Source organism: Nerophis lumbriciformis, linkage group LG04, assembly GCF_033978685.3.
Source record: "Nerophis lumbriciformis linkage group LG04, RoL_Nlum_v2.1, whole genome shotgun sequence".
Classification (NCBI taxonomy): Eukaryota; Metazoa; Chordata; class Actinopteri; order Syngnathiformes; family Syngnathidae; genus Nerophis; species Nerophis lumbriciformis.
Window position 1 is genome coordinate 50,261,811 of NC_084551.2, and position 16,990 is coordinate 50,278,800.

The window sequence follows — 16,990 nt, forward strand, 5'->3', positions numbered from 1 at the left end:
AAATGTGCCAAACCTGGGGAAGTGCGGAGAGTGTTTTGCATGTCACCCGGCATGAATTTAGGAGGATTTACATATGTGTAATTTTAAATTGTAATGGTGTTGGGACATGTTTTATAATGTTCACAAAGTTCAATAAGCAAGGAGTTGGGTATTGCGCGACCGTGTGTTGACTTTATATGTTGTTAATAGGCAATTCACACCATGAGTGGGATATATAAATGTATGCTGTGCTCATAACACTTGTAAAGAACGCATGGTCAATTCTACAGTGATTCAATTCAAAGACGACTGAAAACAAGGCAATAACTCGACGCAGGCCAATCTTGTTTAAATTGTGATGTCTCGCGGGCCGCACTAAAGACTCCGCAGGCATAGTTTGGACAACCCTAATCTAAAACATTCATTTACGTTCCAACACATTTACTCCCGCACGTTAAAAGCCTTTTGTGAACTGTTAAAAGCAATCTATCATTGGGGTATTGTTTTTAACTTTGTAAAGCATTTTGCATTACATTTATTTTATGTATGAAAAGCGCTTTATTAACAAAGTTTGATTGACTGATTGATTTTATTTTGCTGTGTCGTGCCGACACCATTAATTACATGTAGGGGAAACACTGCGGGGGTCAGCTTTATTTTTTTATTGGCCTTTTTCTTTTTTCTTTTTTTATTTATTTAGCCTTTATTTAACCAGGTAAAAAATCCCAATGAGATCAAAGACTTTGACATTATTTGAAATAAAATGTATTCCTTAATAATGAGATATATCATTATGTTATACTAATTTGCTTTATCACCTATAAAGCAACACTTTAATAGCTTATGATACAGTATAATCATGTATTTTCCCATTTTCCATGCACATGCTCATGTATCAAAGTGGCAACTGCATCCTTCAAGCTATATTCTTATTTTCAAATTGAGGATTGTATTTATTAAAGAAATAGCTTCCAAACGTTTTTTTGGTTTCATTTTAAAAGCTAAAAACGTTGTGTGTGTTTTGGCATACTAGCACCACAAATGAACTAAATTGTGACCTTAACCTCTTAAGGCCCAAGCTGTTTGTTTACATGCTTTTTTTATTTCTCTTTGCTATTTGGGCTTATTTGACCCTAATTAGAATAAAAACTAAGAATCATCTTTTGATATGATGTACTTAGTCCATAAGTACACAAACGTGTACTTCATGTTTAGTGACCTGCTAATTCTTATTTTTACCCTTTTTTTTTTCCAAATTCCATTGTATGTACCTCTATAACTGATAACATTAGTTCAGCCGGGATATGCTCATTTCAAAATTAGATTTACAGCCCCGAAAAATTGGTATTGTTTTCATTTCGATGCCCCGCTCTCTACCGTTTGACCAATTAAAAAGTCTGTGAGTGTGTCACATCCAGGTTGCTAGTTACGCACAGCCACCTTCATCTGGGTACTGCCACTGGTAAAGTTACTAAACATGTCAGACCTTAGTAAATCTAAAAGGCATTGTTACAATTCTCAACATATTCATGACAAAGCCAGGAACAAAACGAGGATTTGTATCGAGGATACCTTTGAAAGATGGAAACAATTGAAGGCGGAGAAGATTATTTCATCTGACACCACCAAATGGCAGTATAAGTGTCCACATAAGCGGCCATAAGACCCCAATTCAGTAGTGTACACAATTTTGGAAATAAGAGCTAAAAGGTGCTGTCCACGCATGTGGCCACTAAGCCTTTAGAGGTTTTTAATACAAAGGTGTGCACCGAACTGTTTCACCTCTACTTAAAAGCAAATGGTAACTCTTAAAGAGACAGTAACTCACATCATCCGAAGCACCCAGAATTGTGGACAGCAAGAATTTGAGCAGAACGGTGGAGCCAAACCAAACCAAAGCCTGCATGACCTGAGGAGACACATGAGAAGCAATGAAGTGATAAAATTTGTGTCACGGTGTGTCATTGATACAATACTTCATAAAAAGTAAAAACACCCCTTACATTTCTACTACCTAATCATGGGACTTTTTTTTTTTTTTTTTTTTTTTAAGAATTTATTAATCAATCAAACAAAACAATACACAACAATACCATAATAATGCAATCCAATTCCAAAACCAAACCCGACCCAGCAACATTCAGAATAGCAATAAACAGAGCAATTGAGGACACACAAACAATCCAAAAGTAGTGAAACAAAAATGAATATTATCAACAACAGTATCAATATTAATAACAATTTCAACATAGCAGTGATTAAAATTCCCTCATTGACATTATCATTACAGACATTAATAAAACAAATTAATAAAAAAAATAAAAAATGAACAATAGTGTCACAGTGGCTTACACTTGCATCGCATCTCATAAACTTGACAACACATTGTGTCCAATATTTTCCACAAAGATATAATAAGTCATATTTGTGGTTCATTTAATAGTTAAAACAAATAATGGATCCCATATTCCAATATATGACTCATTATTATCTAAACTAAATGCAGTTTTTTTCTACTGATATCATCTCCATAGCGTGTGTATACCAGTCAGAATGTGTTGGACTATCAACATCTATCCATTTTTTTAATATTACCCTTTTTGTTATTATTATATTGAAAGAAATGCATCATGGGACAAATATGACACAGTGATAAAAAAGTAGTCAGTGTACAGCCGGTATAGCAGTTACTCAAAATAACAAGAGTACAAGAAGCAGAAAGTGGTCATGCCTACCCAGAAGACGAGGCCAGTTTTGAAGATGCGAGTGAACTGATCCCTCAACGCGACGATAGCCTGGCAAACGAAACAAAACAAGAAATGTTGTCTACAAGAACGGAACAATTACGTCCACTTGTACCGCTCCACCCGACTGGACTCACCCAGATGGAGACGAGCGAGGAGGCGTAGAAGGACGTGAGGAGCATGGAGTTGCCAAACATCAGCACAAAGCAGACAGCGAGCGTCACCTGCAGTGAGCGAGGAGAGAAGAAGGGGCGGCGCCATTGAGCAAAGTCCGTCAGCAATAGGGATGTCCCGATCCGATATTTGGATCGGATGCCGATATTTGCCAAAAATTGCGTATCGGCAAGGCATGGGAAAATGCCGATCCAGATCCAGTTTAAAAAAAAACTCCGGTCCATGTTTTCCAACGCACCGATTTAAATAATACATTCCACTTTTCTGCTGCTCCGTAATTTCCGTTCCGCATTTTCCAGCACACCTTCAACACGTCCACAAGTCTGTGAATTCTCACGCAGTTGCTTTTAGCTGCTGGCATTACACGACAGGCTCTTCTCACTCTTTCCTGTGTCTCCCTCTCACAGACAGCAAGTGCACCTTCTTACACACGTCACATACTGTCACGTCATACGTCACATACGTATACGTCCTCCCCGAGCAGAGAGATAGCAGCATGGCTAACGTTAGCTGTGATGCTAGCGCAGCCGTGCGAGCAACGCTCCCTCTAAAAGGTGCTCGTCTGTGCAATTGCGCACTGTTTATGCGTCCTCTGCGCATAGCAAATCTATGCCACGCAGAAAATCAAATAAAAAAATAAGCGCATAACAATTTTCGACACACGGACACGACAGAGAAAACCGTTTTCGTCATCATTGTTCAAATATTGTGACGTCTGTCGAGACGCTTATCTCCATTCGGTGCCACACGTCCACACCATCAAAATGCCGAGGCAAAAATTTCCACATCAACACCGTATGAAAAAAATAGTGATTTTTTTAGTTGTGATTTCCTTCTCTGCATGAAAGTTTAAAAAGTAGCATATATTAATGCAGTATGAAGAAGAATGTTTTAATGTAGACATGCAAGCCTTGAAAGAAAATTTTGAAAATCAAGACTACATTTCCTGCAAATGGGTGCATTTCTACCCTATATTTTAACTTTAGATTTATTCTCATATCAAACTCTTTTGGCTGTCTTTTTGACACTTACATCCGGCGCCCCCCTCCACACCCTGGATTATAAATAATGTAAATAATTCAATGTGATTATCTTGTGTGATGACTGTATTATGATGATAGTATATATCTGTATCATGAATCAATTTAAGTGGACCCCGACTTAAACAAGTTGAAAAAGTTATTCGGGTGTTACCATTTAGTGGTCAATTGTACGGAATATGTACTTCACTGTGCAACCTACTAATAAAAGTCTCAATCAATCAATCAAAACACATAGAATCATCATACTGCTGTGATTATATGCATCAAGTGTTCATTCAAGGCTAAAGCAAAATATCGAGATATATATTGTGTATCGCAATATGGTCTTAAAATATCGCAATATTAAAAAAAGGCCATATCGCCCAGCCCTAGTTCAATGATGCCATTTCTGTTTGTCATGTATAATTTTTTCTATTTTGTGTTTATCCTTGAATAAACAGGTCAGTTTCTTGTTACCAACCATTGTGTATTATTCAAACTCCCCTAATTCAGCTGGCTAGTTGTTATCAAGAGTACTAAAACCCTTTTCAACATGATTCTGACAACTAAGTAGGCTAAATAACTTTAAACTTTAATACATGCTCGGATAGGCCAGTATCGGTATCGGTCAGTATCTGCATCGGATCGGAAATGCAAAAACAATATCGGTATCGGATCGGAAGTGCAAAAACCTGGATCGGGACATCCCAAGTCAGCAAGGAAGTTTGACTAATTAGGAATTCAAAATTTGGTTTGCTTATGCAAGGGTGTACAATACATTATTTAATTTGTGGTGGCCCACTATGGATACATTCGGACTGCCACCAACAGATTTCTGTTAAAGGGGAACTGCACTTTTTTTAAGGAATTTTGCCCATCATTCACAATCCTTATGTAAGACAAGCACATATTTTTTTTATGCATTGTAACTCATAAATAAAGCTGGCAAAAGTCAAATTTTCATCAAATATAAGATTGATGGGAAATTTGCGATGAAAAATGTTGGCATTTTGTCATTAGTGGGTGACGGTGGTCCTGCAGACAAACCTCTATTACCTATTGGTACCTGTTTTGTGTATTTGAGAGCTGCTTAAGTCCCGAAAATGTGAACTCAAACCATGGAGCCATGGTGGAGACGGGGAGAAGATGCACGTAAATAAGGCCGCCCACAAAACGGCGCATTCTGAAGAGACCGTCAGGAAGCGGCTTGAAGACAGTCTGTAAAACATAATCTTTGCAACATTTTGACTGAAGAACCACCATTACATGTTATGTGTAGAGCTGTGTGACTCTTTGGGCACCAAACGATACGATTCAACTCGATTCTTGTGGGTAACGATTTGATTCTTGCTGGTGGGAAAGCATGGAATTCTCTAAAGAAAGACTTAAAAAGTTGCAAGAATATCTTTGAATTTAAAAAGAGTTACAAAAAGAGACAACTGGAATTATATCAAACTGATTTTTTATTTTGATTGGACGTGTCATTTTGAAAATGCTTAAACAAAAATTAAAAGTATGTTGGAGTTCGGGTGTTGGTGGAGGGAACAGTGATCTAAAATAATTTGTGTTAAAAAAGGGGGCAGATAAATATAAGAATAGTATTCTTCCATCTGCTCCTTTCTGATTATGGAAATGTATAAGAAACAAAAAAACAATGAAAGTGTCAACTGTATATGGCTTGTATATATGCATTTTCATGAATGGAATAAAAAAATGATGAAATGATGATGATTCTTTATTCAAAACGATTCTGTATTCAAAATCAATACTTTTTTAAAACGGATGCCAGTTCTATGATTACCGACATTCATCCATAAAATAGATAAACAGCTGTGATAAAAGAAGACTGGTTTTGTTTAAAGGGGAACATTATCACCAGACCTATGTAAGCGTCAATATATACCTTGATGTTGCAGAAAAAAAGACCTTTTTTTTTTTTTAACCGATTTCCGAACTCTAAATGGGTGAATTTTGGCGAATTAAACGCCTTTCTAAGATTCGCTCTCGGAGCGATGACGTCACATCGGGAAGCAATCCGCATTTTCTCAAACACCGAGTCAAATCAGCTCTGTTATTTTCCGTTTTTCGACTGTTTTCCATACCTTGGAGACATCATGCCTCGTCGGTGTGTTGTCGGAGGGTATAACAACACGAACAGGGACGGATTCAAGTTGCACCAGTGGCCCAAAGATGCGAAAGTGGCAAGAAATTGGATGTTTGTCCCGCACACTTTACCGACGAAAGCTATGCTACGACAGAGATGGCAAGAATGTGTGGATATCCTGCGACACTCAAAGCAGATGCATTTCCAACGATAAAGTCAAAGAAATCTGCCGCCAGACCCCCATTGAATCTGCCGGAGTGTGTGAGCAATTCAGGGACAAAGGACCTCGGTAGCACGGCAAGCAATGGCGGCAGTTTGTTCCCGCAGACGAGCGAGCTAAACCCCCTGGATGTCTTGGCTCACACCGTCCCTTATGCCACCGAAGATGATCAAGAGAAGAAAATCGACCCTAGCTTCCCTGGCCTGCTGACATCAACTCCAAAACTGGACAGATCAGCTTTCAGGAAAAGAGCGCGGATGAGGGTATGTCTACAGAATATATTAATTGATGAAAATTGGGCTGTCTGCACTCTCAAAGTGCATGTTGTTGCCAAATGTATTTCATATGCTGTAAACCTAGTTCATAGTTGTTAGTTTCCTTTAATGCCAAACAAACACATACCAATCGTTGGTTAGAAGGCGATCGGCGAATTCGTCCTCGCTTTCTCCCGTGTCGCTGGCTGTCGTGTCGTTTTCGTCGGTTTCGCTTGCATACGGTTCAAACCGATATGGCTCAATAGCTTCAGTTTCTTCTTCAATTTCGTTTTCGCTACCTGCCTCCACACTACAACCATCCGTTTCAATACATGCGTATTCTGTTGAATCGCTTAAGCCGCTGAAATCCGAGTCTGAATCAGCTTGCTGTTCTATGCGCCATGTTTGTTTGAGTTGGCATCACTATGTGACGTCACAGGAAAATGGACGGGTGTTTATAACGATGGTTAAAATCAGGCACTTTGAAGCTTTTTTTAGGGATATTGCGTGATGGGTAAAATTTTGAAAAAAACTTCGAAAAATAAAATAAGCCACTGGGAACTGATTTTTAATGGTTTTAACCCTTCTGAAATTGTGATAATGTTCCCCTTTAATAAAATTATATCCAAACATTTAAAAAAGTCAAATACAAATAAGTATCACACACGTTTCTAAAGTAAAACTGTATAGCAGATATGGGCATCAACATCAACAACATGATTTGTGGCTGGACAAGACAGATTAAAAAATAAATAATAATAATAAAAAAATGTTTTAATTGATTAAGAATTGTTACCAATATAAATAGTTATTCATCCGAAAATAGATTTTTTGGGACATTCTTTTATGTGCACCACAATGAAGCGTTTTAAATGTAAAAAAATAAAATAAAAAAATAAACCTGCTCAGTGGCCTTGTGGTTAAGAGTGTTCGCCCTGAGACTGGAAGGTCGTGAGTTCAAACCAAGTCATACCAAAGACGATAAAAATTGGACCCATTACCTCCCTGCTTGGCACTCAGCATCAAGGGTTGGAATTGGGGGTTAAATCACCAAAATTATTCCCAATCGCGGCCACCGCTGCTGCTCACTGCTCCCCTCACCTCCCAGGGGGTGAACATGGGGATGGGTCAAATGCAGAGGATCATTTCACCAAACCTAGTGTGTGTGAGACTATCGTTGGGACTTTAACTTCAACTTTTAACATAATGACCAATTTAAGAAATACGTTTGAAGCATCAATAGCTTGTGTGTGTGATGTTAAAATTAATTATTTAAATTTGACGATAACATCATCCACTGAAATCATCACAACTTCATGGGATATTTAATAATTCATCTTGAAATCATCAACACTAATCAGTAGCATGTTTGTGACATGTCCAATGTAAATTAACAAGATGGCACATTTTTGAAAATGGAGCCTTGCTTCTGAGTGCTTTCTACCAGACATGTTTGCTATGTTGCCATAGAAACAACATTAGGAAGAGGCTGCGAATATGCCAGGATGCCAACCATGTGCTTGAGCCGATGGTGAGTCCGCAACCGGAGGTGACCTCACGTGCAACAAAGGTATCAAAATCTGGTACCGTTTGATTGTACGTGAATCGGTAATCTGTAATACGCAGGCATGTGTGCACCCTTGGCGGAATAAAAAAAAAAAAAAAGAGGAAAACTGACGAAAGAAAGAGGAACATTTCTCTTGTCTTGCAATCCAGTGCGGCATTTAGGCAAGAGGAACAGCAAGTACCTGCAGCGGAAGCCAGCATTCAAAAAATGACCCAAAACCAGTGAAGTTGGCACATTGTGTAATTCTTAATAAAAACAGAATACAATGACTTGCATATTCTTTTCAACTTATGTTCAATTGATTAAACTGCAAAGACAAGATATTTAATGTTCCAACTGAGAAACACATTTTTTTTTGCAAATAATCATTAAACTTAGAATTTAATGGCAGCAACACGTTGCAAAAAAGTTGCCACTGAGGCATTTTTACCACTGTGTTACATGGCCTTTCCATTTAACAACACTCAGTAAATGTTCGGGAACTGAGGTGACCAATGTTTTAAGCTTTTCAGGTGGAATTCTTTCCCATTCTTGCTTGATGTACAGCTTAAGTTGTTCAACAGTCCGGGGGTCTCCGTTGTGGTATTTTAGGCTTCATAATGCGCCACACATTTTCAATGGGAGACAGGTCTGGACTACAGGCAGGCCAGTCTAGTACCCACGCTCTTTTACTGTAACACATGACTTGGCATTGTCTTGCTAAAATAAGCAGGGGCGTCCATGATAACGTTGCTTGGATGGCAACATATGTTGCTCCAAAACCTGTGTGTACCTTTCAGCATTAATAGTGCCTACACTTTGTATCAGTCTATCTTAGAGGAGCTCGGGCCTAGCTATGCCAGTGACGTCTCTGGGTGTTGTTGATAAATGGCTTTCGCTTTGCATAGTAGAGTTTTAACTTGCACTTACAGATGTAGTAACAAACTGTAGTTACTGAGTGTCACACCTGGGTGAAGTCTTGTCTGGGTTTCGTCTGGTTTCATGTTGTCTTGTCATTTCCTGTTTTATTTTGAAAGGTTAACTCTCCCTCTCGTTTCAGGTCACTTGCCCTTCCTCCCGTTTCACTGGTCTGATGTCTCTCCTGATTGCCTGATTGTGCCCACATGTGTATAAATGTCTCGTCCTCCTCTTGTTTTGTGCCAGAGTATATCGTCTCGTCACGTACCTCCAGCCTTCGTCCACAGTCTCGAACCAAGTTGCTAAGTATTGCCTCGCCTTATTTATTGATTTCTTTGTTTCCTCTGAGAAAGAGTGATTTTCGTTTGCTAAAGTTTTTGGTCAAGTTTTTTTGTGTGTTTTTCATAGTGCCTTGCCTTCCTTTTTTCCTCCTCTTGGAGCGCTTTAGTTTGTAGTTATCTCAGCTCTTTATAGCGTACTTTCTGTTTATAGTTTCTTGTCTTCTCTGCATGATTTATTTACCTGTTTGTAGCTAATCATAGATTGTTTTGTTTTTTTTGTTATTAGATTCGTGTGTAATTTTGCTATTGCCTTTTTCCTCCCTATGGAGTGATTTTCCGTTTATGGCCTTATGCCTATATGTCTTTTGCTATGCTATTGTATCAAAGCTAGATTCTGTAGCCGCTTTGTTTTAATCACTCTGTTCAAAGAGATTTCAAAGAAAACTGTTTAAATAAAGCCTGTGTCAATTGTCCCCCTTCTGCACCTGAGTCCTCATTCTCGCCAAGGCATAACACAGAGTGGTTTTCTGAAGTGTTCTTGGTGCAGTACCGCCTGAGGGATCGAAGGTCACCGGCATTTAATGTTGGTTTTCAGCCTTGCTGCTTACGTGCAGTGATTTCTCCAGATTCTCTGAACCTTTTGATGATATTACAGACCGTAGATGGTGAAATCCCTAAATTCCTTTCAATAGCTGCTTGAGAAATGTTGTTCTTAAACAATTTGCTCAAACATTTGTTCACAAAGTGGTGACCCTCGCCCCATCCTTGTTTGTGAATGACTGAGCATTTCATGGAAGCTGCTTTTATACCCAATCTTGGCACCCACCTGTTTCCAATTAGCCTGTTCACTTGTGGGAAGTTCCAAATAAGTGTTTGATGAGTATTCCTCAACTTTCTCTGTCTTTTTTGCCACTTGTGCCAGCTTTTTTTTAAAAACATGTTGCAGGCATCAAATTCCAAATGAGCGAATACTTGCAAAAAATAACAAAGTTTTCCAGTTCAAACATTAAAGTTCTTATCTTTGCAGTCCATTCAATTGAATATAGGTTGAAAAGGATTTGCAAATCATTGTATTCTGTTTTTATTTACCATTTACACAACATGCCAACTTCACTGGTTTTGGGGTTTGTAATGTTTTGGTTATTTCATTTAAAAAAACACGGAAGTGATATTTTGACGATAAAATAAATGTTTAAAAACGCATGCTTGAATACGAATGGAACTCGGCCTGTACTTATAAAAGTACCAAAGTCGGTCCCCATTCTGAAATTCCCAAACCTCGCAACCCCCGCAAACGTAACACCACAGATAGATTGCAATCCTGCGGGAAACATTCACACATTGTTATTTTATTACAAACCCCATTTCCATATAAGTTGGGAAATTGTGTTAGATGTAAATATAAACGGAATACAATGATTTGCAAATCATTTTCAACCCATATTCAGTTGAATATGCTACAAAGACAACATATTTGATGTTCAAACTGATAAACATTTTTTTATGTGCAAATAATCATTAACTTTAGAATTTGATGCCAGCAACACGTGACAAAGAAGTTGGGAAAGGTGGCAATAAATACTGATAAAGTTGAGGAATGCTCATCAAACACTTTTTTGGAACATCCCACAGGTGAACAGGCAAATTGGGAACAGGTGGGTGCCATGATTGGGTATAAAAGTAGATACCATGAAATGCTCAGTCATTCACAAACAAGGATGGGGCGAGGGTCGCCACTTTGTCAACAAATGCGTGAGTAAATTGTTGAACAGTTTAAGAAAAACCTTTCTCAACCAGCTATTGCAAGGAATTTAGGGATTTCACCATCTACGGTCCGTAATATCATCAAAGGGTTCAGAGAATCTGGAGAAATCACTGCACGTAAGCAGCTAAGCCCGTGACCTTCGATCCCTCAGGCTGTACTGCATCAACAAGCGACATCAGTGTGTAAAGGATATCACCACATGGGCTCAGGAACACTTCAGAAACCCACTGTCAGTAACTACAGTTGGTTGCTACATCTGTAAGTGCAAGTTAAAACTCTCCTATGCAAGGCGAAAATCGTTTATCAACAACACCCAGAAACGCCGTCGGCTTCGCTGGGCCTGAGTTCATCTAAGATGGACTGATACAAACTGGAAAAGTGTTTTGTGGTCTGACGAGTCCACATTACAAATTGTTTTTGGAAACTGTGGACGTCGTGTCCTCCGGATCAAAGAGGAAAAGAACCATCCGGATTGTTATAGTCGCAAAGTTGAAAAGCCAGCATCTGTGATGTATGGGGATGTATTAGTGCCCAAGACATGGGTAACTTACACATCTGTGAAGGCGCCATTAATGCTGAAAGGTACATACAGGTTTTGGAGCAACATATGTTGCCATCCAAGCAACGTTACCATGGACGCCCCTGCTTATTTCAGCAAGACAATGCCAAGCCACGTGTTACATCAACGTGGCTTCATAGTAAAAGAGTGCGGCTACTAGACTGGCCTGCCTGTAGTCCAGACCTGTCTCCCATTGAAAATGTGTGGCGCATTATGAAGCCTAAAATACCACAACGTAGACCCCCGGACTGTTGAACAACTTAAGCTGTACATCAAGCAAAAATGGGAAAAAATTCCTCCTGAAAAGCTTCAAAAATGTGTCTCCTCAGTTCCCAAACGTTTACTGAGTGTTGTTAAAAGGAAAGGCCATGTAACACAGTGGTGAACATGCCCTTTCCAACTACTTTGGCACGTGTTGCAGCCATGAAATTCTGAGTTAATTATTATTTGCAAAAAAAAAAAATAAAGTTTATGAGTTTGATCATCAAATATGTTGTCTTTGTAGTGCATTCAACTGAATATGGGTTGAAAAGTATTTGCAAATCATTGTATTCCGTTTATATTTACATCTAACACAATTTCCCAACTCATATGGAAACGGGGTTTGTACAATATGACTGACGATATGAGTCATGTGTGATTTTTGAGCAGTAACGTTAGTTTGAAGATTTAGTGGAGTCAAAAGAAGTACTTTACCATATGAGTGACCAGCACTGACTGCATCTTAGCAGCACTGAGGTAACCCAGGATGTAGGACGCAAACAGGGAAGCAACCTGAAAAAGTAAGAAGGTATTAAACCCTAATATTTGTTTCTATTAAAAGTCAATTTCTCGTGCCAATTTATTATACTACAGGTTTATTTGGGGCCTCCTGGGACAGATTTGGACTTTCCCTCCATGTTTACCTGAGTGAGCAGCACAAACTGGGCAAACTGCCATGGCAGCATGAAGCACAACGTGGAGACACCAAGAGCAACAAAGGCCATCCTGCTCGGGTTCCGGGTTCTAGAGTGGGGTGGAGGGGCAACATAAGAGGGGAGGAGGCAATCGCTTGAAATTGCTACTGCTGCAGCACAAAATAAAAAAAAACTTCCCATTACTTGGGGTGTGTTGATGAGCAACACAACAGGGCTTGAAAGTGCATTGTGGGTCTTGCGGGCCTCTGAATAGCTTATTGACGCGGCTGAAAGCAAGACTCTGTGATAAAGTTGTGTTCTTCAACAAGATCAAAACATGGACTAAACGGGCGGCATCGTTTCGTTCTTCGGGCAAAAAAAACAAAACGATTTGGTGAGATTTTTCCCATTTCCAGCATGGAAGCAAAGCCACGGAACTCGAGTTAGTGAGTTAATAAAGAGACGACGACTGGCCTGGGTAGCAGCTATAAAACAATCAAACATGACTTTTAACGCCATCACCTCGTACATGTTGGTGTGTTCACGTTAGTGTTGTCCCGGTACCAATATTTTAGTACCGGTACCAAAATGTATATCTCGATACTTTTCGGTACTTTTCTAAATAAGGGGACCCACAAAAAAATGGCATTATTGGCTTTATTTTAACAAAAAATCTTACGGTACATTAAACATATGTTTCTTATTGCAATCGAAGAACAAGTTTGTCCTTAAATAAAATAGTGAACATACTAGACAACTTGTCTTTTAGTAGTAAGTAAACAAACAAAGGCTCCTAATGTGTCTGCTGGCATATATGGTAACACTTTAGTATGGGGAATATATTCACCACTAATTAGTTGCTTATTAACATGCAAATTAGTAACATATTGGCTCTTAATTAGTCATTATTAAAGGGGAACATTATCACCAGACCTATGTAAGCGTCAATATATACCTTGATGTTGCAGAAAAAAAGACCATATATTTTTTTAACCGATTTCCGAACTCTAAATGGGTGAATTTTGGCGAATTAAACGCCTTTCTAATATTCGCTCTCAGAGCGATGACGTCACATGGGGAAGCAATCCGCCATTTTCTCAAACACCGAGTCAAATCAGCTCTGTTATTTTCCGTTTTTTCGACTGTTTTCCGTACCTTGGAGACATCATGCCTCGTTGGTGTGTTGTCGGAGGGTGTAACAACACGAACAGGGACGGATTCAAGTTGCACCAGTGGCCCAAAGATGCGAAAGTGGCAAGAAATTGGACGTTTGTTCCGCACACTTAACCGACGAAAGCTATGCTACGACAGAGATGGCAAGAATGTGTGGATATCCTGCGACACTCAAAGCAGATGCATTTCCAACGATAAAGTCAAAGAAATCTGACCCCCATTGAATCTGCCGGAGTGTGTGAGCAATTCAGGGACAAAGGACCTCGGTAGCACGGCAAGCAATGGCGGCAGTTTGTTCCCGCAGACAAGCGAGCTAAACCCCCTATCGACCCTAGCTTCCCTGGCCTGCTGACATCAACTCCAAAACTGGACAGATCAGCTTTCAGGAAAAGAGCGCGGATGAGGGTATGTCTACAGAATATATTAATTGATGAAAATTGGGCTGTCTGCACTCTCAAAGTGCATGTTGTTGCCAAATGTATTTCACATGCTGTAAACCTAGTTCATAGTTGTTAGTTTCCTTTAATGCCAAACAAACACATACCAATCGTTGGTTAGAAGGCGATCGCCGAATTCGTCCTCGCTTTCTCCCGTGTCGCTGGCTGTCGTGTCGTTTTCGCTTGCATACGGTTCAAACCGATATGGCTCAATAGCTTCAGTTTCTTCTTCAATTTCGTTTTCGCTACCTGCCTCCACACTACAACCATCCGTTTCAATACATTCGTAATCTGTTGAATCGCTTAAGCCGCTGAAATCCGAGTCTGAATCCGAGTTAATGTCGCTATAGCTTGCTGTTCTATCCGCCATGTTTGTTTGTGTTGGCTTCACTATGTGACGTCACAGAAAAATGGACGGGTGTATATAACGATGGTTAAAATCAGGCACTTTGAAGCTTTTTTTAGGGATATCGCGTGATGGGTAAAATTTTGAAAAAAACTTCGAAAAATATAATAAGCCACTGGGAACTGATTTTTAATGGTTTTAACCATTCCGAAATTGTGATAATGTTCCCCTTTAAGTACTTATTAATGCCTTATTCTGCATGGCCTTATTATTCAACCAGTAAGCCATTAACTAAGAGTCTTCCCTCAATAACCTCAGAATTATTGCTTATTAGTAACCCTAACCCAGCCCTAACATGTTCCCCTAGTGTCTAAATAACTCTAAATTATGTATTTGTTACATAGAATATGTTCCCCATACTAAAGTGTTACCGCAGTAACATATTGTGTCATTTATCATTCTATTTGGTCAAAATTATGAGGGGACAAGCTGTAAAAAAAATGGATTATTAATCCACTTGTTCATTTACTGTTAATATCTGCTTATTTTCTGTTTCAACATGTTCTATCTACACTTCTGTTAATATTTAATAATCACTTTTTCTTCTGTTGTTTGATACTTTACATTAGTTTTGGCTGATATCACACATTTAGGTATCGATCCGATACCAAGTAGTTACAGGATCATACATTGGTCATATTCAAAGTCCTCATGTGTCCAGGGACATATTTCCTGAGTTTATAAACACAATATACATTTTAAAAAAAGAAAAAAAGATTTAGTGACGATAAAAAATATCGATGCAATCATAGTAGTATCGACTAGATACGCTATTGTACTTGGTATCATTACAGTGGATGTCAGGTGTAGATCCACCCATGGCATTTGTTTACATTCAAGGTGCTAGCTTGCTGTTAGCGGTTAGCTATAGTATCCTCCTACGGTGTGTAGTGAAGCATGTTTAGCTATTCCTGGTCCTGCATGGATGATACTTGTAAGAAACGTACTTTATTTGTCACTATGGAGGCGAGGATTAGTGATTTAGAAGTAGCTAAAGCACTGCCGACTGTGGATGGATGCTAGCTGCTTGCTAGCTAGCCATGTCGTAAAGCACCTCTTCCTGAGGGTGTTTCAGTGTTATAACTTCACCTTTATCGTTAGTTTTTAGGCCAAAATGCATCCGTTCTCCCTCTTCTGTCTACACACTGTGTTTGCTTGTAAGTACTCCATGATTGTGCGCTGCTGAACATGCTCCTCTGCTCGCAAAACCAGCAATGTCATGACGTGATGACGCGACGTCATGCCTGGAAAAACGGAGTATAGTACCGTTTTTGATTCATTAGTACCGCGATACTATACCATTACCGGTATACCGTACAACCCTAGTTCACGGCATTTTCAGACTGGTACGTTTGAATCAAAGCATGTTATTTTCAGTTACACATCTAGTAAGCTGTTAGCGTTAGCCAAGCTAGATGGGGGCTGCAAACAACATACAGTATTTTTGAAAAAAAAAAAACATGTCTGTTTACTTTTAGTCATGTGTAAGCATAAATATTTAAAAAGTTGTGTATTATTTTCAGGGAAGGAGCGCCGTGATCAAAGTATTGAAAAGTAATAATGAGTGTGTTTATTTTCCAGGGAAACCTGCTTATGAAATGAGGCTTGCGACCCTCACTCCATCTCCTACGCGTAAGAGATGAAAGCCGCAGACTAGGCGCACAATTTGAACAGAGGACAATGAGCCTTAAGAGACTAGAGTAGGGATGTCCCGATCCGATATTTGGATCGGATCGGCCGCCGATATTTGCCAAAAAATGCCGATCCAGATCCAGTTTAAAAAAAAACTCCGGTCCGTGTTTTCCAACGCACCTATCTAAATAATACATTCCACTTTTCTGCTGCTCCGTAATTTCCGTTCCGCATTTTCCAGCACACCTTCCAACACATCCACAGGTCTGTGGATTCTCACGCAGTTCCTTTTAGCTGCTGGCATTACACGACAGGCTCTTTTCACTCTTTTCTGTGTCTCCCTCTCACAGACAGCAAGTGCACCTTCTTACAAACGTCACATACTGTCACGTCATACGTCACATACGTATACGTCCTCCCCGAGCAGAGAGGTAGCAGCATGGCTAACGTTAGCTGTGATGCTAGCGCAGCCATGCGAGCAACGCTCCCTCCAAGGTGCTCGCCTGTGCAATTGCGCGCTGTTTAAGCGTCCTCTGCGCATAGCAAATCTATGCCACGCAGAAAATCAAATAAAAAAATAAGCGCATAACAATTTTCGACACACGGACACGACAGAGAAAACAGTTTTCGTCATCGTTGTTCAAATATTGTGACGTCTGTCGAGACGCTCATCTCCATTCGGTGCCACACGTCCACACCATCAGAATGCCGAGGCAAAAATTTCCACATAAACACCGTATGAAAAAATTAGTGACTTTTTTAGTTGTGATTTCCTTCTCTGCATGAAAGTTTAAAAGTAGCATATAATAATGCAGTATGAAGAAGAATGTTTTAATGTAGACATGCAAGCCTTGAAAGAAAATTTTGAAAATCAAGACTA

The 16,990-nt window shown here is 39.4% G+C and overlaps 1 protein-coding gene across 1 annotated transcript in view; it reads right to left on the bottom strand.

Moving 5' to 3' along the window:
- Positions 1–16,990, bottom strand: part of dpy19l1l (dpy-19-like 1, like (H. sapiens)) — a 55,027-nt gene that overhangs the window by 19,440 nt on the left and 18,597 nt on the right. Inside the window, exons 9-13 of the mRNA XM_061956711.2 lie at positions 12,472–12,571; positions 12,263–12,340; positions 2,861–2,947; positions 2,715–2,774; positions 1,808–1,888 (exon numbers count right to left, since the gene is read on the bottom strand). Of these exons, the coding sequence (XP_061812695.2) occupies positions 1,808–1,888; positions 2,715–2,774; positions 2,861–2,947; positions 12,263–12,340; positions 12,472–12,571 (406 nt within the window). The remainder of the gene's footprint in view (positions 1–1,807; positions 1,889–2,714; positions 2,775–2,860; positions 2,948–12,262; positions 12,341–12,471; positions 12,572–16,990) is intronic.